Source organism: Schistocerca serialis, chromosome 5 (genome assembly GCF_023864345.2).
Source record: "Schistocerca serialis cubense isolate TAMUIC-IGC-003099 chromosome 5, iqSchSeri2.2, whole genome shotgun sequence".
In the NCBI taxonomy this organism is placed as follows: domain Eukaryota; kingdom Metazoa; phylum Arthropoda; class Insecta; order Orthoptera; family Acrididae; genus Schistocerca; species Schistocerca serialis.
In genome coordinates this window covers 834,345,328-834,368,921 of record NC_064642.1, presented here as the reverse complement: position 1 = coordinate 834,368,921, position 23,594 = coordinate 834,345,328, and the positions used below count along the sequence as shown (strand labels likewise).

General features: G+C 39.9%; 1 protein-coding gene across 7 annotated transcripts in view; it reads left to right on the top strand.

The window, feature by feature from the left end:
* Nucleotides 1-23,594, top strand: part of LOC126480707 (ribosome-binding protein 1) — a 347,820-nt gene that overhangs the window by 225,181 nt on the left and 99,045 nt on the right. For all 7 annotated transcript variants that reach the window (XM_050103956.1, XM_050103952.1, XM_050103955.1 and 4 more), the window contains one exon: nt 7,288-7,438. In XM_050103956.1, coding sequence (XP_049959913.1) covers nt 7,288-7,438 — 151 coding nt within the window. The remainder of the gene's footprint in view (nt 1-7,287; nt 7,439-23,594) is intronic.

The following is a 23,594-nucleotide window of genomic DNA, read 5'->3' as shown; positions in this document are numbered from 1 at the left end:
TACTATCTGTATGTGAGCGATCAGTAGGGGGTTGTAGTATATTCCTAGAGTCATCATTTAAATCCAGTTCATGAAACTTCATTAATAGATTTTCTCAGGATAGTTTACTTCTTACAGTGTCTTCCAGTTAAGTTTCTTTAGTATCTCTGTGGCATTATCCAATGGATCAACCACATCTGTGACCATTTGAGTTGCCCTTCTCTGTATGCATTCAATATCTCCTGTTAATCATATTTGGTATGGATCTAACACACTCGAGCTACATTATAAGACCAACTGCACGAGTGATTTGTGAGCAATCTCTTTTTTGGACTGAGTGTACATCCCCAGTATTTTACCAATAAACTGAAGTCTACCACCTGTTTTGCCCACAATTGAGCCTATGTGATCATTCCATTTCATATCACTATGAATTGTTACACACAGATATTTGTATGAGTTGGTAAATTTGATTGGTGATTCAGCAATATTATAGTCATAGGATACTACATTCTTTTGTTTCATGAAGTGCAAAATTTTAGGTTTCAGAACATTTAAAGTAAACTGCTAATCTCTGCACTACTCTGAAATATTGGGAAGACCAGATTGAATATTTATGCAGCTTCTTTCAGATAGTACTTCATTCTAGATAACTGCATCCTCTACAAACATCCGGACAGTACTGTTAGTATTGCCTGCAGGGTCATTAATATACAACAAGAACAGCAAGGGTCCCAACACACTTACATGGGCACATCCGAAGTTACCTCTACATTTGACAATTACTCTCCGTCCAAGATAACATGCTGTGTCCTCCCTGCCAAAAAGTCCTCAATCCAGCCACAAATTTCACTTGATACCTCATCTGATTGTACTTTTGACAGTAAGCACAAGTGTGGTGCTGAGTATAATGCTTTTTGAAAATCAAGACATACTTATATCTTCCTGACTGCCTTGATTCAAAGCTTGCAGTATGTCATGTGAGAAAAATGCAAGTTGGGTTTTCCATGGTAGATGTTTCCGGAATCCATACTGGTTGGCATTGAGGGTGGTCATTGTGTTCAAGATATCTCATTACCTTTGAGCTCAGAACATGTTCTAATATTCTACAACAAATCAATGTCAAGGATATTGGATGGCAGTTTTTGTGATTCACTTCTACTACCGTTCTTGCAGACAGCTTTTTTCCAAGATTGGACGTGGTTTCCTCCCCTCCCTGAGGAATCTGTGATTGATTATAGCTGGAAGAGGGGCTAACTCAGCCGCAAATTCAGTATAGAATCTTATAGGGATTCCACTGGTCCAGTAACTTTGTTCAGTTGTAATGATTTTAGTTAATATTTATATTGTTCATCTTTTCAGTGGTACAAGGATCAAATTGGGGAAATACTCATGAGCTTTTGTTTGTAAACGAACATTTGAAGGACTTTTGCTTTTCTACCCTTAATTTGAGTTCCTTCTCATTCGCTAGGGACTGGACATTAACTTTGGTGCCACTAACAACCTATACATATGAGCAGAATTTCTTTGGGTTTTGTGATAGTTCATCTGACAATGTTCTGCAACAGTAGGCATTGCAGGCTGCACTCATTCCACTCGTGACAACCAAACACATTTCATTCAACATCTCTCTATCTGTAGCCCTATGCTTTGTTTTACACCTGTTGTGCAGTAATCTGTTTCTTTAGAAGTTTCTTTACATTGATTGTGTACTATCTAGGTTCCCTCCCATTATGAACTGCTGTACTGGGTACGTACCTATCCAGTGCTTGATCAACTATTCTTTTAAACTTGAGCTGTAGGTTCCTTACATGCTCCTGCTTTGTGCTGATAATTTCAAGTTCCTCATTGAGATATGACGCTAGTGATATTTTATCTTGCTAGCTGAACAGCTTGCTAGCTGAACAGCTTGCTAGCTGAACAGCTTGCTAGCTGAACAGCTTGCTAGCTGAACAGCTTGCTAGCTGAACAGCTTGCTAGCTGAACAGCTTGCTAGCTGAACAGCTTGCTAGCTGAACAGCTTGCTAGCTGAACAGCTTGCTAGCTGAACAGCTTGCTAGCTGAACAGCTTGCTAGCTGAACAGCTTGCTAGCTGAACAGCTTGCTAGCTGAACAGCTTGCTAGCTGAACAGCTTGCTAGCTGAACAGCTTGCTAGCTGAACAGCTTGCTAGCTGAACAGCTTGCTAGCTGAACAGCTTGCTAGCTGAACAGCTTGCTAGCTGAACAGCTTGCTAGCTGAACAGCTTGCTAGCTGAACAGCTTGCTAGCTGAACAGCTTGCTAGCTGAACAGCTTGCTAGCTGAACAGCTTGCAACTTTGCACAGGGTGAGAGATTTGCAATAAATACAATATAAGTAAGGGGCCAATGCCGCAGAGTCCTCTCTATAAAACTGAATATGCAGCTTCAATTTCTAACTCAGTGGATTTAAGTTTCTTGTCTAATGCAGCAACTACACCATTTCCCATGTGCCTATCTTTTTGATGTACACTTAAATTTTCCCCAAAAATCTCACTACTATAGATTTCATGTATCAACCAGCTTGCTCTACATAATATTACGTGAGCTTCACTGCTTTTCAGGAGCACTGTAAGCTCTGGTGCATCATTGTGAATATTTTGGCAATATAATTGCGTAGGCTTCCGCGGCCAGTCAGTCGACATAAAAGTTGTCTGAGTATGGTACCGTGTCATAATGTATAAAACTACTCCTGCTGGATAAAAACCAACATTTTGGCCACAGTTGCCGCGGCACTCTTCTGGATCTATTGGTGCATTATAGGTATGCAGTGTCCCTTATATTCTGTTTCTACTGTTCATTGCACATGCCATTATGACACAATGTTAAAAGATAGTTTGTTTCATTGGTCATTTAAGGAGGAGGAGGAAGAAGAAGAAGAAGAAGGAACTTTATTTAATAGGCTATAGAGGAGGAGGAGGAGGGAGAACGTAACCTCTGTTGTCTATTGGCTGTTGTGTTATGTGCCATGACTGGTGGTCACCGTCGAATGAGAAGTTGGCTGCTGTTTACCAAATGCTAGAAGTCAGCCACACGGCGGCAGTTACTCGCTGGTAGTTCTCATGCCTCGTGTTGACAGTGCCATCTCTTGGGCTCTGATTCCTAGCAGCCAAGATGGGGCAAGCCTGAGTCCATCCTCTCTATTCATGTTATTAGGACATTTAAGTATTTCTATGGCATCTCTGATGTTGCGTTCCATCATAACTGGCTGCTTGGCCAACACACAGGCTTTGCTGAATTTTATTTCTTTTCCACAATCTTGCAAATGTTCTGCCACTGCAGATTTGCTGTGTTGCCCTAGACGAATATAACACTTGTGTTCCCAAATGTGCATTGCTATTGGCCTGCCAGTCTCGCTGATGTATGTCCCTCCACATTCGCATTCCACCTTGTACACGCCTGCAGTGTCTAATGCATCTACCTTGTCCTTAGTGGAGCCTAGCACTTCCTGTATCCTGCGACTACTATAAAAGACAGGCTGCACCCAAACCTGGTGAAGGTGTTTGCCTATTCAGTCAGTAACATCGTTCATGTAAGGTAAGCACACTGTTGGCTGCAGTTTGTCTATTTCTTGCTTGTATTTCTTAATTGGTTTCATCGACAAGGCTGTGTCAATCGACTTACGGCTGTAGCCATTGAATAGAAACGTTGTGCGTAGCCTTTTAAGCTCTGGTGTTGCTTTGAGCATCACTTAGGTGCTGCACACGGATTGCCAAAGAACAGATGACAGAGTTGTTTTGCGCTGGGTGGTGGTAGGATTGGGCGTGCAGATACCCGTCTGTAAGTGTAGGCTTGCAATATACTCTGTGCCCCAGTGTGCCCTCCGCTGTCCTGCATACTTTGACATCTAGAAGTGGAGTTGCACCATTCTTCTCTAATTCGAGTGTGAACTGTATCTTCCCGTGCATGTTGTTCAAATATTCGTGAAACTTGTGTAGCTCCATTTCACCGTGAGGTACTATAGCGAACATGTCGTCCACATTTCTAAACCAGCAACGTGGACATAAAGGAGCTGAACCGAGGGCCATTGCTTCGAAGGCTTCCACGAATAGGTCGGCTGCCAGTGGAGATAGGGGAGACCCCATTGCTATGCTGTCTGTCTGCTCGTAGTATTTTCCTTGCCATTTGAAGTACATTGAAGTCGGGCACAACTCGACCAGGTCGCATATGTCTGGCGGGACATACTCTTGAAGGACGTCTAGCATTTTGTAAACAGCAGCCAACTTCTCATTCGACGGTGACCACCAATCGTGCCGCATAACACAATAGCCAATAGACAACAGAGGTTACGTTCTCCCTCCTCCTCTATAACCTATTAAAATAAAGTTCCTTCTTCTTCTTCCTTAAGTGACCAATGAAACAAGCTATGTTTTAACATTGTGACATAATGGCATGTGCAATGAACAGTAAAAACAAAATATAAGGGACACTGCATAGCTAGAATGCGCCAGTAGACCCAGAAGGAGGCCACTGCAACTGTGGCCAAAACGTTAGTTTTTATGCAGCAGTAGTAGTTTTAAAAAGAGTAGTTTTAAACATTACGACATGGTACCATGCCCAGAAAACTTTGATGTTGAGTATTTTGGCAGTTAACCACCTCACCTGTGGGGTTTTTTTACACTGACACTGCCATGTTTCCTACAGATAATTGTTATTTGGAGTGGATGGAGAGTCATCTAATTTAAAGGAACTCATGTGTGCATTTCACACACAGTGTGTAGCTGGCTCTGGTATCTACTGCACACCTGACCCATTAAGGGGGACCTACAATTCTCAGTGACGATGCTCACCTTGGCCACCAGATCATTTATGTATATAGAAAATAATAGCAGTCCTGTCACACTTCCTTGGTATGCTTCTCGCAATTCCCTTGTTTTTGATGAACACTCGCCATCGAAGACAACATACTGGATTCTATTTCTGAAGAGAGCCACTCACATATCTGGGAACCTAGCTGAGATTCACACGAGCAATGCTTTCTAATCTGTGCTGATTTATAGCCAGAAGCTTTTCTGTCTCGAATATTTTTATGTTTGAGCTGAGGACATGTTCATGTATTCTGCAGCAAACTCATGTTAGGGAGATTGATTTGTAATTTTGTAGGTCTGCTTTTACCTTTCATTTATACAGTCACTAGTGTCTTTTTCCTGTTGTTTGGAACTTTGCACAGGGTGAGAGATTTGCAATAAATACAAGATAATTAAGGGGCCAATGCCATAGAGTTCTCTCTATAAAACTGAACTGGGATTCCATCCACATGTGGCAACTTAATTGTTCAACTTTTTTTCCATGCCTGTTATTGTGTCTTCCATACAGGAGTCTGTGTGATGGTCGAATGACTGTGTTTCTATGATCCTCTGGCATGAATGATTTCTTAAATATGAAATTTAAAACTTTTCTTCTGCTTTCCCCTCCCTTGGCAGCCCAACAATCGACTGTATGCAAGCTGTCGATCTGCTTACCGATTTTGTGTAGGACCATGATTTTTTTTCAGGTTCTTGCAGAAATCACTTCCTACAGTTTGGTGGTGGAAGATGTATGTTTCATGCATCAATCTTTTTACTCGTGCACGAATTTCTACTAACTTTTGCCTGTTGTTATTTGCCTGTTCTTTTTTAAACTGAGAGTGCAACAGCCTTTGCTTCCTCAGCATATTCCATATTTTATTATTGAACCACGGTGGATCTTTTCCATCCTTAATCCACTTCCTTGGCACATACTTCCCCAGAGCATGATCTACATTCAATTTAAACTTTGCCTATAATTCATTTATATTTGTCATACTGAAGATAAATGATTTCCATTCATTGTCTAAGTGGGATGCTTAGAACTGCTTATCTTTTCTTTTTGTGAAAATACTCTCCTAGCCTCCTTGATGGATTTATTAACTTTCATATCCATCACTTTGATGACATTGCTAACAGTGTTGATAAGGTCAGGGCCGTTTGTAACAATGTGATCCAAACTATTTCCATTGTGTGTGGGCTGTCGATCTAGCTGCTCACGACACATTTTTTGGAAAATGTTTTCAGAACTGCTTCATCAGATAATGTGACCGTGCTATCTGCAGTGAATCCGTAGATATCAAAGTAGATGTCTCCAAAGAACTAACATTAGTGGCCATAGAATAGACTTATCGAAAATTGTTTCTCGTGCCGAGCTGTCTGGTTACGATTCTGATTCCCCTCCCCTTTGCTTCCCTACCCTTCCCTTATCACTCCTCACCATGAGCTGGCTGGCTGCTCACTGCTGAGGCATGAGCCTTACCTAGGCAGTGCATTCCCATTGTTTACCATCTCCAAGCAATATGTAAATGTATACATTGAGGGAACCCTGTAGCTTTAACTTCGAAGCAGCACAAGAATACCTAATTTGGATGATCAGCATTTGCAACATACTCCCAGAAAGCTCTGTACATTATTGCAAATCCTTCTGCTAGATCATTTGCACTGATTACCATGTCATTAAGTGGCCTTAAGAAAAAGAAATTTTAAAAAATACACACACACACACACACACACACACACACACACACACACACAGTATGATTTGAATTCTTGTTAATCTTGGTGCCCACTGTTGGTTATTTATCATCTGACTCTACAGAAATAGTTTTCTATTATAACCCAGGAAAAGGTTGCTATCTATTGTGCCACTCTTTTCAATGGCTGTTCAAAAGCTTGTGTTTGGAGTCCATTGTTTCAGTGATCATCAGCAACATAGATCTTCCACGAAAAACGTAATATTTGCAATTTTTGGTCTTTTATTTCCCCATTTGGTGTGATTGGCCACTGACATTTTGTATCTCATTTGCTGGTTGGACATATGTTCAGTAGATTAGGAAAGAATGAAATGTACAGTATTGGACATCTTATGTTTTGAAAAAGAAAAAAGAACCACAGAAACCAAATAAAAACTGTAGATTCCAGTTTTTTTTTTTTCAATGTAGGGGGATGCATCTCTACTTGTTTCCAGTAAAGTTATTGTTCATATGTAATTCAGTGCTAAGGAGAATAACAACTGGAAACCAAATGCACACTGCTTCATGTTTTGTTCTTATATCTCAGTGGTGTTCAGGTTGATTATTGTAATTTTGAAAACATAACTTGGTATCGTAGAGTTCGGGGATATTTGGACTAAGAGCTGTGCAACTGTCATCTGAGTGAGTTGGAGACTTAACACTTTTGTGTTACTTAGTCCAGTGATGAACATTACCGACACTGGTGTTTTAGATTCAAATTCAAGTCACATATGAATAATATTTTAACTTTTAATAATTTGTTTGTTTCAGATCATACCAAAACATAGAACTCATTAAATTGAGCAGTGAATTAAAAGAAAAAACTTCACTTCTGGAAAAGTTAAATCTAGAAATTATTAATTTTAAAACAGATGTTAGTAGACTGAAAGATGAATTAGAACATCAAAGAAGTAAAAATGATGTAAGTACTCTACACACAATGTTTTATTAAAACAAATAGATGCATGAAATGATCATCAGTGTTTAGCTGACACTTTTTGTTTTTGGTGGGCACCAGCATTATCAGTTTGTTTTGGTGAAAATCCACTGTCATGTTCATGGAATGGTTTTAGCAAATGTAGCAGTCATTAGAAGCTGTGTTGTAAAAGCTATTTTCCAAAAAGAAATGTTACTAACTGTAGATACCCTCTCTTGAAGTTTGTTCGAATAAGAAAATTTTACCACGTATTCAGTAATTATGAAGACTTTGAAATAATTAATTTTTATTAAAAAGAGGCCAAAAGTTAAGCAGTAATGTAAAAAAAGTGCAGATATATTAGTGCATGTGAGGAAGACAATAAGATTTGTGGATCACTTTCATTGGTGCTCTTAAAGACCACAAACTGTTGTGTGGATGTTATTGTATATGCTCTATGTCTACAACACGTAAGTTGCAGAATATGCCTACTGTTCTGTAACTTTTCGTGTGAAGTGTCATTACATGCGTTAAACCTGTGGAAAAAGTGAAAATTTCAAACCATTTACTTAACAATTACTGATTAATGAGGATGAATGAAAAATAATTTGACACAGCGGCTGAAAATATTAGCACTCAGTAGCTGAGACTACTTCATGAGGAGATAAGCACAAACACAGGACAGGAAAAAAAGGTACTTCCTTACTGACTTCCTGTTTCTTTATCGTATCTTTTTGTCTGAATGTTTCATGTTCCTTAAAGCTGAAAAGTTGTTTATCAGTTCTGTACTTCAGTTGGACCTGCTCTGCACAACTACCTTTCCACATGTCTGAGCCATCATCTGTACAAATACACCTATAGCCTCTACCGGTTTCAGTGAGAGAACCATCTTCACAGGAGGGGAAAGCTGTACAATGATAGGTCATGTATATATGATCTTCAAATCAACTCCAATCATATGTTTATACAATTGCTCCGTAAACACAGATGAACTAAAATTATTTTGTCTTATACAATGACAGTGCTGTATAAAACCTAATCCTAGGCTGTTTCAGTTGTAACAGCTAAGAATTACATTTTATACAAATGTATCAGACACAATAATTTTAGCTTACCTGACTTCATGAGCAATTCCAGCCCGACATGTAGGAATTACCAGTCGTGTGTGCTTGACATGGGCTTGCTTGGTGTGTGTGTGTGTGTGTGTGTGTGTGTGTGTGTGTGTGTGTGTGTGTGTGTCAGTCTGTCTTTTCCTACATTGTTGTTTATGAAGCAATTATATCTGCTCCGATACTCCGTCAGCTTGTACTTTTTTCATTACATGGCAATATGGGACAGTGTCAAATACCTTACTGAAATCAAGGAACACAGCGTCAACCTGAGTGCCGTTTGTGGAATTAATGTTGGTTGTTCTAAAGATGCTCCTTTTCCAATCATATCATAATTCTTGAGCATAAAACGTTCCATAATTCTACAACAAATTGATGACAACGATACAGGTCTATACTTGTGTGGATCTGTCTTGCGGTCTTTCTTAAATACAGGAATGACTCTCGCTTTTTTCCAGTCGTTAGCTTCCTTTTGTTGCTCAGGTGATCTAAGAGTTCTTTCGCATAATCTTTATAGAATCTTATAGGTATCTCATCTGGTCCTGACACCTTTCCATTACTAAGCGATTGTAGCTGCTTCTCAGTTCCACGATCGGTTATCTCAATATCTGCCATTTTGACATTCGTACAATGATTGAAAGGAGGGACAGTGTTAAGATTTTCTGCAGTGAAACAACTTTGGAAGACCAAACTCAGTATTTCTTCCTTCTCTCCATTATCTTCGGTTTTGGTGGCAGTGTGGTCACTGAGAGGATGTCTTACTTTCAAAACCATCGAATTCTTACACTCATTCTCACTTTGTTCAGCTTTTATTACTCACCTTGGTTTTTACTTCTCTTGAATCTGAGATTAAGTGCTCTTTGCTCACGTTGCACTCTCCTGACATGGGTGTTAAACCCCATCCCTTAAAACCTTACTCGGAACATACATGTCTGGGGCATATTGAATGATGCCTGTGAATTTTTTTTCTTTTGTTCTCCACATCTTGGTCCTTATCACCGAATATTAGATGATGACTGCTGAGATATTCAGAAATTTATATCCTGTCACTCTTGCTAAGCAAATATATCTCCCTACCTTTCTTAACATTCCTTGTAGGACCCGTTGTCATAGATGCTGTCACAGCCTTATGATCACTTATACTTTCCTCTACATTAACTGATTCAATTAGTTCAGATCAGGAGGTCTAAGACATTACCCTTACAAGTTGGTTCTCTATCTGCTCGTACAAGACATCCAGAACAATGCCACATGAATCCCTGTCTCTGGCACCAGTTTTGATGGCATAACACTCCCAATCTATACCTGGCAAGTAAAAGTCACCCCTTATTACGACGACATGATCAGGAGAATCACTAGTGATATTCTGCAAATTCTGTCTGAAGTGCTCTACAACCTAGATCCTGACACAGGTGGTCTATAAAAGCATCTGACACCATTTTTGATCATTCTTTTATACTCAATTTCACCCAGATTAATTCACACTCAGCATCCATGATAACCTTGCTAGATTTTATAAAATTTTGTATGGCAATAAACACGCCGCCACCATTGGCGACTAACCTATCCTTATGATAAACATTCTGATCTGAACTTAGGATTTTGTTGTCATTAATGTCTGGTTTCAACCAGCTTTCTGGGCATTATACCTTCAGTAAACAATACTAATTCTGTGACATTTCCTTGGATGCTCCTGCAGTTTACTAAAATCATATTGATCTTTCTATCTCTGATCTGCAAGGAGCAAGATTATCTGAGGTCACTGTAACTGTTTTAACAGGCAGATCGTGTTTGATCGCAAGGGAGGGGTTCTCTGACCTAAAAAAGCCTCATGTGTATGCCACACGTACTCTGCTACCCTAGTAGCCACTTCCTCCGTGTAGTGCATGCCTGACCTATCAAGGGGAACCCTACAATTCTGCACCTGATAGAGGAGGTCGAGAAATTCTCATCCGATACCATCACTGAGTTGGCTGAGCCTCTGGTTTAGACCTTCCACTCTGCTCCAGACCAGAGGACTGCGGTTAACCCTGGGTGTTGTGCTACAAATACAGCTTAGCCTGCACACCGCGTGAGTTGCCAGTTCCCTTCACAAAATTAGCCAGCCACCGAAAGGAGCCGTGGGTGGCCTCAGAACCCAAGCGGCAGGCATCATTCGTTACAACATGTCCTGGCAAATACATTGAATGCACACTGGAATTCTCTCCCACTTTGCCTGCTATCTATCTGAGGGGCTCCATCATCCACCTAACATAGAAGCTCCCAATGACCAGCATACCCACCCTCTATACTTGTCCAGACTGGGTAGGAAAATCGACTGCCGGCCCAACAGAAGAGGTATCCCGTGCTGGCTCAGAGTTATCATCATCACTGGGTAGCACCTCGTACCTATCGCTAAGACGTAGGGAGCCAGCAGCACAGCTTGCTCCCTCTTTTGCCTTCCACCCAGTGACACACAAACCCACCACTGTCTGCCACCCACTCTGGAGTGAGGACGGACCGGTCAGGTGTTGTGTATCAGAAGCTGCAGCGACGTCCAGATCACCAGGGGATTGCAGTGGCACCGAAGGTGTTGGACCTCGGCACTGGTGCCCCCGACATCACTGCAACTAGAAGCGCGTCAACGGTAGCCAATGCAGCTTCCAGCTGTTTATGGACAACAGCCAGCTCTCCTTGTGTCGGCTTACAACAAGCACAGTCCCTAGTCATATCGCACTGTGTATAAAATGGATATAAGGTCTCAAATGGCACTACTAAGTTTGAAATGTAGACAAAATATACCAAAGGAGAATAAAGTAACACTAAAAGTTGCTGTGCAGATTTCTCACTGTACTCTGAAACCACAGGCTATTCAACAGAAATAAAATTCTCTACTGAGGTTGATTTATGCACAGATACCTGTTATTAGAAATCCTGTTTACCAAAAAGTTACTGCACGAGATAAATATTCAGACTAGAATGCACTGATCTAAACTGTATGCTGTCTACTAGCACAAAATTAAAACTTTGTGGCATGACGGAGTTTCTGGCAACGGGGAAATTTACACTAGGAAGCCACCCTACACAATGATATTTATAAGACTTATCCAGAAACAAAAACTACAATTAATTTTCTAACCACTAGTCTACACAGTAAAATACACACTATAGTTCACTTCTTTGCAGAAGCATGTGAACAAAAAAGACTAAATTAATTTACTGTTTATCAGACAAGTGGTGCTGCTGCTACGGCGCATCCTCTCAGCTCGGCTGCTGCTACTCTTTTCTTCATACGTTCAGCCGCAAAGCAGCGATATGACTGAACTCATTAAATTTTTCCTCACAGCCAAAAATGTATTGTGTTGAATGGTTCTGAAAAGAATATATCAGCATCTTAAACTCTTTGTGATTAATACATACTATTTTAGATAGCTCTTCTCTAGTTAGCTCTTCTCTAGTTTTTGTAATAGAGGACACACTATTAAAGTTTCAATTTGCTTGTGCAGTCTGTTAAAACAAAGGGTAATGTGTCATTACACATTCATTAATAATTCAAAAGACAGAACAATAAATTATTCTCATTGAAGTAAAAATAATCAGATTAAACTGTAGTCACATTGACACTTGGAATTCCTTAATATCGGGGCCGCTGCACATGTGCAACATCCTGGTCACAGTGTGCACACTTAATGGACACACAAACAGGAAAGCAAAAGCAGCACTGCTCATTTAGTACATATCTCTAAGCACAGATATCACCACACACTTACCATATGTGTAAACAGGGAAACAAAACTGTCACTGCTCATTTACTTTATGTGTCTGAGCACAGATGTCACCGCTTCACTTTACCCAGTAGCTGGAATACACTGTACCTGGTGCAATCTCAGCTTTTTTTCAGTGCACAATGCAATTGTGGGAAGGTATCATGTAATACCATTGCCCTATCAACAAATGTACGGTTCTAGAACGAAACATAAAAACAAATGGTGCATAAATATGCTGGATTGGTTTTACGCCCATGTAAGGTAAGGTAAGGGTTTCAAATGTGTCTTTCAGTAATTAAAGGGTGATTTTTAAGTATGTAAGCAACCGGTTTAATACAAATTTTTCGGATAACAATGTTCACATACGTAATATGGAGCAGGATGAGGCATAGTAATTTTAAATTAGGAAAAGAAAGAAATCCACAACATGTTTATCATTGGTGATGAGAAACAATAAAGTTAATGTCAGGCACAAAAGCTTGGCACATTGATAAAAACAAGCAGTGATGAAGATTTCAGTCACTAATACTCGAGCGAAACCTTGATTTATTCATTTTCATTATGGAGAAAAATCTTTTTCACACACATAAGTAGATGTGAACATGGATGTAACCCTCGCAGCTTGTGGAAAGGTTTTGTAGAATTTTTTTGTACTCTGTACTGCAGAGAACTTGTCCTTCAGCTGTGTATTGCACTGCAGGCCAATCAGTTCCAGTTGTGGATGACTTGGAGCATCTTCAACTGATGCTGAAAACAACTGTGGGAATCAACAATTGATAGGAGACACACTTGTAACATCTCTAAATCATACTCAAAATTGCTCCTTAATTTTTACAATTATTGACATGTATTTTCAAAATCTAACAATCTTGTGGGCCAAACCAAGGGTAGGGAAATGTGCAGTGTTTTCAGACATTAATTGGATCTACCACAGAACAAGCTTCTTTTCAAAAACATTTACTTTTTCCAACTGACACAAGAAATTAAATTATTTTCGCCTTGCAAGCTGATGTTCAGGCTGTTTATGCGAGACATAATGTCCTTCAGAAATGTGATGTCTTATATCCAGCAAGGGACTTCCAGTTTCAGTTCACTTCTCATGTAAGAAATGCAAGAAATTATGGCCAAACATAAATAAAAAGGTTTTTTCAGTATTTCACCTCGACTGAGTCAGCGTACTTTGGTATACTGTAGTAAGGTATGTCGCCATACACCTCTCCTAATTCCTCCAAGAACTGCTGAAATTAGTGATGTGTAAAACCATGTGTTTTCGGATAGTTTACAGTATGCACAACAATTTGCTTGATGTTTTTTAACATTACTGATTTTGTACAAAGTGCCTGTTGATATAGACTACAGTAAATTCGACAAAGTGTCTCTTCTGTGCATCCTAGCTTTTTACACATCAGTACTATGAGTCGTATCTGATAACCTTGCATTGCTGATGCTCCATTCATGGTCACTGAGATTAAGTGATTACAGTCATCCCAACACCATCAGTTGCTTGCTCAACAGCTTTGAGTTGGTCTGCACCTGCCGTAGTTCCTTTCAAAGTCACTAAGTCTAAAACGTTCTCTGTTAAAGGCAGAGTGTTAACATCATCTTGTGTATATATCACTACCAGAGCTGTATCTGTAACATCTGTTGCTTCATTCAAGGCTACAGAGAAAGCAGCAAAGTCATTAGCTTTTTATATTAACTGCTTGTGCATATCACTGACCATAACACTTATGTCACTGTTTTTTTGGAAAGGCCGATTGCTTAAAACCTGCTAACATTCACGGGACACACAAATTCTACACCATCAATGAGACATTCTTCTCTGTTCAGTACGCTAGATCTGTTATTATGAAATGAGTTGTAGTGTCTTTCAGTGGCAAACTTGCTCTGCCTGCCTATTAGTTGGCAGCACTGCAAATGCTGTGAGCTTTCTCCTACTGTGTAAAGAAGAACTGCAGTTCCCAGTTGTGTTTAAATGACTGAGAATGCCAATCTCCCGTTATTTGCTTTTTTTTTTAAATACTCACCATTTCTCAGTATCTCTCACGTAAGGTTGCAGTCACCAGAGAAAAACTAGACTGGTACTGTGTAAACAAGGAAGTGGAACAATCACGGTATATGTGTCTAGTCACAGATGTCACTGTTCCAGTTTGCCTGCTGTCTGGGATGTGTGCATCTATGCCACACTTCCGCACTTTTACACGGTGTGTAGCATTTGGCTGGTCCTGCTTGATATTTTAACATTACCAATTCATTTTTTCTGCCCATATACATTTTTCTTTCATAATGTCAATCAAAGAGAATAGAAGCTTTCGAAATGTGGTGCTACAGAAGAATGCTGAAGATAAGGTGGGTAGATCACGTAACTAATGAGGAGGTATTGAATAGGATTGGGAAGAAGAGAAGTTTGTGGCACAACTTGACTAGAAGAAGGGATCGGTTGGTAGGACATGTTTTGAGGCATCAAGGGATCACAAATTTAGCATTGGAGGGCAGTGTGGAGGGTAAAAATCGTAGAGGGAGACCAAGAGATCAATACACTAAGCAGATTCAGAAGGATGTAGGTTGCAGTAGGTACTGGAAGATGAAACAGCTTGCACAGGATAGAGTAGCATGGAGAGCTGCATCAAACCAGTCTCAGGACTGAAGACCACAACAACAACAACAATGTCAATCAGAAGCCAAAGCCAGAAAGAAGACACATTTACCACTACTACATAAATTATTATTATTATTATTATTATTATTATTATTATTATTATTATTTATTCATTTTGCCACCGAGCAGCACACAGAACCATTAATTATTACTGGTCTTCTTAGCTTTCTTGTTCTTCTTTTCTTCCCAAAACTTCCTCATCCTTTCACTATGGGCCTTTCTTCTTTCTTGTGTCCATGAGTTTTTCAGTTTGATTCTTTTCCATTGGGTTTTTGGTTGTGAACTTCTGAGAGTTGATTTTCTGTCTGTGTGCAGTTCGTGTGGTTTCTAATGGGTCAATACTGAGTTCTGTGAGGTCACTTTGGGTTACTGTTAACCAGTGTCCCCTGGTTTGGTGAGTTCCTTTGGTGATAAGGAAGGTTTTCCTGATCATTCTAGATGTCCGTAGCATTTCAATGGTCTTTTCTTTGCAAGTGACATGGAACATTCAGTCCTTGAGTTCTGTTCTTCAGAACTTTTGCGCATCCAGATACCATCCTGAATCTGGGGTCCAAATATTGTTGTTGTGGTCATCAGTCCACAGACTGTTTTGATGCAGCTCTCCATGCTACTCTATCCTGTACAAGCTTCTTCATCTCCCAGTACTTACTGCAACCTACATCCTTCTGAATCTGCTTAGTGTATTCATCTCTTGGTCTACCTCTACGATTTTTATCCTCCACGCTGCCCTCCAATACTAAAGTGGTGACCCCTTGATGTCTCAGAACATGTCCTATCAACATTATTTTTTTATAAACAATCATTTCTCTGTAGATGCTAATGATTAGGAGGTTACTCTGTAGAGAATTTGATATTTACCAACCGATCCCTTCTTCTAGTCAAGTTGTGCCACAAACTTCTCTTCTCCCCAATCCTATTCAACACCTCCTCATTAGTTATGTGATCTACCCATCTAATCTTCAGCATTCTTCTGTAGCACTACATTTCGAAAGCTTCTATTCTCTTCTTGTCTAAACTATTTATCGTCCGTGTTTCACTTCCATACATGACTACACTCCATACAAATACTTTCAGAAACGACTTCCTAACACTTAAATCAATACTTGATGTTAACAAATTTTTCTTCTTCAGAAACGCTTTTCTTCCCATTGCCAGTATACAATTTATATCCTCTCTACTTCGACCATCATCAGTTATTTTGCTCCCCAAATAGCAAAACTCCTTTACTACTTTAAGTGTCTCATTTCCTAATCTAATTCCCTCAGCATCACCTGACTTAATTAGACTACATTCCATTATCCTCGTTTTGCTTTTGTTGATGTTCATCTCATAACCTCCTTTCAAGACACTATCCATTCCGTTCAACTGCTCTTCCAAGTCCTTTGCTGTCTCTGACAGAATAACAATGTCATCGGCGAACCTCAAAGTTTTTATTTCTTCTCCATGGATTTTAATAACTACTCTGAATTTTTCTTTTGTTTCCTTTACTGCTTGCTCAATATAACATCGGGGATAGGCTACAACCCTGTCTCACTCCCTTCCCAACCACTGCTTTCCTTTCATGCCTCTCAACTCTTATAACTGCCATCTGGTTTCTATACAAATTGTAAATAGCCTTTTTCTCCCTATATTTTACCCCTGCCACCTTCAGAGGTTGAAAGAGAGTATTCCAGTCAACATTGTCGAAAGCTTTCTCTATGTCTACAAATGCTAGAAACGAAGGTAGCCTTTCCTTAATCTAGCTTCTAAGATAAGTCGTAGGGTCAGTATTGCCTCACGTGTTCCGTTATTTCTACGGAATCCAAACTGATCTTCCCCAAGGTCGGCTTCTACTAGTTTTTCCATTCGTCTGTAAAGAATTCACGTTAGTATTTTGCAGTCGTCACTTATTAAACTGATAGTTCAGTAATTTTCACATCTGTCAACACCTGCTTTCTTTGGGATTGGGATTATTATATTCTTCTTGAAGTCTGAGGGTATTTCGCCTGTCTCATACATCTTGCTCACCAGATGGTAGAGTTTGGTCAGGACTGGCTCTCCCAAGGCCGTCAGTAGTTCTAATGGAATGTTGTCTACTCCCGGTGCCTTGTTTCGAGTCAGGTCCTTCAGTGCTCTGTCAAACTCTTCACACAGTGTCATATCTCCCATTTCATCTTCATCTACATCGTCTTCCATTTCCATAATATTGTCCTCAAGTACATCGCCCTTGTATAGACCCTCTATATACTCCTTCCACCTTTCTGTTTTCCCTTCTTTGCTTAGAACTGGGTTTCCATCTGAGCTCTTGATATTCTCTCTTTTCTCCAAACGTCTCTTTAAGTTTCCTGTAGGCAGTATCTATCTTACCCCTAGTGAGATAAGCCTCTACATCCTTACATTTGTCCTCTAGCCATCCCTGCTTAGCCATTTTCACGTCCTGTCGATCTCATTTTTGAGACGTTTGTATTCCTTTTTGCCTGCTTCATTTACTGCATTTTTATATTTTCTCCTTTCATCAATTAAATTCAATATTTCTTCTGTTACCCAAGGATTTCTACTAGCCCTCGTCTTTTTACCTACTTGATCCTCTACTGCCTTCACTACTTCATCCCTCAAAGCTACCCATTCTTCTTCTACTGTATTTCTTTCTCCCATTCCTGCCATTTGTTCCCTTACGCTCTCCCTGAAACTCTGTATAACCTCTGGTTCTTTCAGTTTATCCAGGTCACATCTCCTTAAATTCCCACCTTTTTACAGTTTCTTCAGTTTTAATCTACAGTTCATAACCAATAGATTGTGGTCAGAGTCCACATCTGCCCCTGGAAATATCTTACAATTTAAAACCTGGTTCCTAAATCTCTGTCTTACCATTATGTAATCTATCTGATACCTTCTAGTATCTCCAGGATTCTTCCATGTATACAACCTTCTTTCATGATTCTTGAACCAAGTGTTAGCTATGATTAAGTTATACTCTGCACAAAATTCTACCAGGCAGCTTCCTCTTTCATTTCTTACCCCCCAATCCATATTCACCTGTTACGTTTCCTTCTCTCCCTTTTCCTACTACCGAATTCCAGTCACCCATGACTATTAAATTTTCGTCTCTCTTCACTATCTGAATAATTTCTTTTATTTCATCATACATTTCTTCAATTTCTTCGTCATCTGCAGAGCTAGTTGGCATATAAACTTGTACTACTGTAGTAGGCGTGGGCTTCGTGTCTATCTTGGCCACAATAATGCGTTCACTATGCTGTTTGTAGTAGCTTACCCGCATTCCTATTTTTTTATTCATTATTAAACCTACTCCTGCATTACCCCTATTTGATTTTGTGTTCATAACCCTGTAGTCACCTGACCAGAAGTCTTGTTCCTCCTGCCACCGAACTTCGCTAATTTCCACTATATCTAACTTTAACCTATCCATTTCCCGTTTTAAATTTTCTAACCTACCTGCCAAATTAAGGGATCTGACATTCCACGCTCTGATCCGTAGAACGCCAGTTTTCTTTCTCCTGATAACGACGTCCTCTTGAGTAGTCCCCGCCCGGAGACCCGAATGGGGGACTATTTTACCCCCGGAATATTCTACCCAAGAGGACGCCATCATCATTCAATCATACAGCAAAGCTGCGTGCCCCCGGGAAAAATTACGGCCGTAGTTTCCCCTTGCTTTCAACCGTTTGCAGTACCAGCACAGCAAGGCCGTTTTGGTTAATGTTACAAGGCCAGATCAGTCAATCATCCAGACTGTTGCCCCTGCAACTACTGAAAAGGCTGCTGCCCCTCTTCAGGAACCACGCGTTTGTCTGGCCTCTCAACAAATACCCCTCCGTTGTGGTTGCATCTACGGTACGGCTATCTGTATCACTGAGGCACGCAAGCCTCCCCAGCAACGGCAAGGTCCATGGTTCATGGGGGGGAATATATAAATAGACAAGACATATTTCTGTTTTTGTGTTGCAGATGTTATAATCGTTTACAATAAGAGGCTGCATTATTTCTCTAATTTTCCCTGTGTTGGAAATGTTAGTTGTGAAAGTTCTGACTACTCTTGCCATTATATCAAAGTGAATAATGCTGAAAATAACAAATTATTTCTCACAAAACCAATAAATCACATGTGAACTGTCATACACCATGAAGCCATAGTACCTTCACACTATTTTCACTAAAATTTCAAAATGTCCATGGTGGCATTTGATGCTAAATACTTAAATTTTGTGGAGAAACTTGATGTGGGCAGCATCCCTGCTGGGGTACAAATTGAGTGTTCTTACAACATTGTCTTCCCAGTATGAGAGGAATTTCCGGAATGATATGAATTTCCAAAAACCCTAAAGGACCATTGCACATTTTACAGATTCTTTCAGAATTTCTCTGTAGGTAAAATTTTTCCACATAATTATGGTCAGATTTGTCACAAATATAGAGGGTGGTTATAATTAAACTTTCACTACTTGAGCCAGTGTAAACAGAAAACTATTTACCATGTGGGTACTCAAGTTCATAGGATCAACATTTAGATTTTGTGCTGCAAGATTTGCATTGTTAGTAGTGTTGTGCTTTGCTATTAGGCACTGGTACTGGTATGGCAACATAGGTGACACAAGCTTGAAGAACCGAGGACATGCAGTGTGAACAACGCACGATGCTGAGATCCGCTTCGCCGACATGAGATCTCGACTATATGGGGGAGAGGAGATGTGGACTGAACTGTTTTGATGCACGATGGAGCTCCACCTCACAGTGCTCTTGACATTACTGGGGTACTCTGTAACACTTGGAGAAAACCAAATCATTGGTTGATGATTCCAAACTGCATGGCCACCAAGATCTCCAGATTTGAGCCAGGGTGATTTCTGGCTGTGGGGTTACCTGGAGGACAGAGTTTACCAATGGGACACTAACACATCAAAGTTTTGAGATAAGCATGACAAGGGAGGGGGGAGTGAACATACCGACTGAGATGTTTTGAGGAGGAGCAGAGGAATCTCAAGTGCAGTTTCAGGCTGTCATGAATGCAGATGGTAATCATATTCAGCAACATTTGTAACCTGTAATGTAACTGTGGTATACAGTTAACAAATGTTACCCTTTCATGCAGAAATTAGTTTTTTTCCAGTCGTTTATTCATTATTTCTCTTCTGCACGACCTTACAAATGTTTTTATGAAGTTTCATTGTCCTAAGATGACTCATTTTTCATGGGGGTCCTCTCGGCTAGCAAAAGTTTTATTATAATCACCCTGTACATGTGAGGGCAAAACCTGTAATGGCTGATAATGTTCTGTTGTGATGTATGTTACAGGCTTGTGGCGAATTATTCCTTATTGCTTTATTAACTTCTGTTTCATTGTGACGTATGGCTTCTTCTTCAATTTGCAGTCCCTGCCTGTGTCTGCTTGTAATAGAAGCCTTTCCGTCTTCTCTTGCCGTCCAACCACATTCGTGTCTACACTCTACCCCATTCTTCTCTTCTTCAATCATTGCTTCATCTTCCTCTAGATCCATTTCCTCTTATTGTTACTATATGTCTGTATATAAGTCTCCTGCATGGGCTTCTCTTTCTCTACTACATCTGCAGTACTTCATCTTATTCCTTGTTGTCACCATCACTATACACTTCTTTGCTCAAATTTCAATCCAAACTAACCTATCACTTCCTCTCATACATAAAGTCTTACTTGCACCTCTCTTCCTCCATTTTCCCATGCCTTTAAATCAGATGCAAACACCATTTGTTTCATATTTTCATCTCATACTCATGTTGTGACTCCTGCCATTCTCTCACCCATAACAGCAATGAAAATTAGAGGGTACATTACTCTCTCCTGCTTCGTCTTGTTTTTCTGTTCTAATAAATCTGTGTTCTCATCTCCCACTTCTACAAGCTCATAATTTCTTGACACACTTCCTTTACTCTTCTCATAGCCAGTCTTTCAGTTCTTGTTTTCTGAAGGGCATCTCAAATCCTGATACTAAAATGTAGACTTTCATGACCGGAAATATCATGTCCATTATAATTATCCGGGCTGTTACGCCGTGATCGGTTGATGAATTCTGTGTCAATTCCCAACGTTTCGTCTCCGACTGCGGGAGGCGTCTTCCAGGGGATGTCTCCCGCAGTCGGAGACGAAACGTTGGGAATTGACACAGAATTCATCAACCAACCACGGCATAACAGCCCGGGTAATTATAATGGACATCTCAAATCCTGTTTGTTTTTGCACTATCATAAGCCTTCTCAACCTGCAGGAACACCATTATTAAATCCCTGTGTATTCATACACTCTCTCTCTCTCTCTCTCTCTCTCTCTCTCTCTCTCTCTCTCTCTCTCTGATTGCTCTTCTCCAACACTTCTCCTCTCTGTCCTCTGCCTCGTACTATCTGCAAAGCATTTTTCCATTCTGTTCTCAATTGCCTTGCAGCTTGGCATATGAAAGAGACTTCCCTATAGTGTGGGCATGATTTCCTACAACCAATCATAAAATTGGCATTATGATTCTGTTTCACCAGTCTTCAGGTGTCCTTTATTTCCTTTTCATTCTGATGATCCAGTAGTCGCTGCACTCCAACTATGCCACCCGCTTTTACCATCTTCACACTTACTTCACCTTCTTTATCACTTCATACACTTCTGTCCAGTTTAAGTCTGTCTAGAGATGCCCTGAGTGGAATGCTTAAGTTCTAATAAATGTTCACAGACCTGCAGTCTTCTGCAGTTGTCACCTACACAGAAAACAGCACACAGGTCACGAATCTGTTACCTTAAGGCTGTAAGAATCTCCTAGTGATGAACTGTTATTTTAGAAATAATTAAATTTCCAATTAGTTTGTTTATACAGTGTACCACTCGCTTTTTTTTTATTGTCAGAACACGAGAAACTGCACAATTACATTCCACTTTAGAGTCAGAAATAATTTCTATTCTTTAACAAATTAATAAACTGTGTATTTCTGCAATTACAGCTCCCACATTTACAAACTAGACATTACAAATTAAGAGTTAACTGATACCCTGGAAGACAACATGTCTGTCCTCCAACACTGCCGAACCAGCTATAATCTTACAGCTGAACCACTTTGCCCGCCATCCAAGTTAGGCACGATCCGAAGATCACCGAAGCACTTCATCTGCCTTTTCGTTTAGCAGTTGTTTATTATTGTTTTGGTTATAAACACTTGTGAAAAAAATGCAACAATAGCACACTGCTGAGAGATGCTTTAATTTGAAATGCAAGCAAATATGCTGTTTAGTTTGTCTAATATTAAACAGAAGATTGTCATTTTGGCAAGCAACTACCGAATACGGCATCCAGTTGTGAAGAAGGGCAACAATTTAGATGATCTTTCTCACTATACCCTTACCTAACAAATCATCTGTCACTGGTACCCCACACCACATTGTCATCTTGCCACTGCTGCCTTCTCAACTGCTCTCAGAAGAGCTGCTTGTATCTGAATTTGATGGCTGTCAGAAATATCACACTCTGAATAGCTACTGCAACATACATCCTTCTGAATCTGCTTACTGTATTCATCCCTTGGTCTCCCTCTATGATTTTTACCCTCCGCACTCCCTCCAATAGCAAATTGGTCATCTCTTGATGTCTCGGAACTTGTTCTATCAACTGATCTCTTCTTTTGGTCAAGTTGTGCCACAAATTTCTTGTCTTTCCAATTCAATTCAGTACCTCCCCATTGGTTACGTGATAGACCCATCTAATCTTCAACATTCTTCTGTAGCACCACATTTTGAAAGTTTCTAGTCTCTTTTTCTCTAAATTGTATATTGTCCGCATTTCACTTCCAAACATGGCAACACTCCATACAAATACCTTCAGAATAGATTACTCAACACTTAAATCACAATCGATGTCAACAAACTTCTCTTCTTTAGAAATGCTTTTCTTGCCATTGTGAGTCTACATTTTATATTCTCTCTGTTTCATCCATCATCAGTTATTTTGCTCCCCATGTATCAAAACTCATCTAGTACTTTAAGTTTCTTGTTTCCCTCAGCAGCACGTGATTTAATTCAACTGCATTCCGTTCTCCCCTGTTAGTCCTATTCAGTACAGGTCCCATACCCTTGACCAATTTCTTATTACCGGCTATGCAAGTTATTTGTAAGCAATCTTGTTTGAAGACTGATTGCACTTCCCCAGTATCATTCCAATAAACCGAAGTCTACCATCTACTTCATCCATGACTGAGCTTATGTGATCATTCCATTTCATATCCCTAAAAAGTGTTACACCCAGATATTTGTGTGAGTTGGCCAAGTCTAACTAAGACTCATTGATATTGCAGTCATAGGACTCTGTTTTTTGTTTTGCGAAGAGCACAGTTTAAGATTTCTGGACATATATAGCAAATTGCCAATCTTTGCACTACTTTGAAATCTTATCAAGATCTGGCTGAATATTAATACAGCTTCTTTCTGATAGTACTTCATTATAGATAACTGTGTCACCTGCAAAAAGCCTGATGTTACTATTTATATTGTCCCCAAGGTCATTAATACATAGCACGAGTCCCAACACAATTTCCTGGGGCACACCTGAAGTTACATCTATGACTGTCTAACCTAGATAACATGATGTGTCCTCTACCAAAATGTTCTCAATCCAGGCAAAAAATTTCAAATGGTACCCCATATG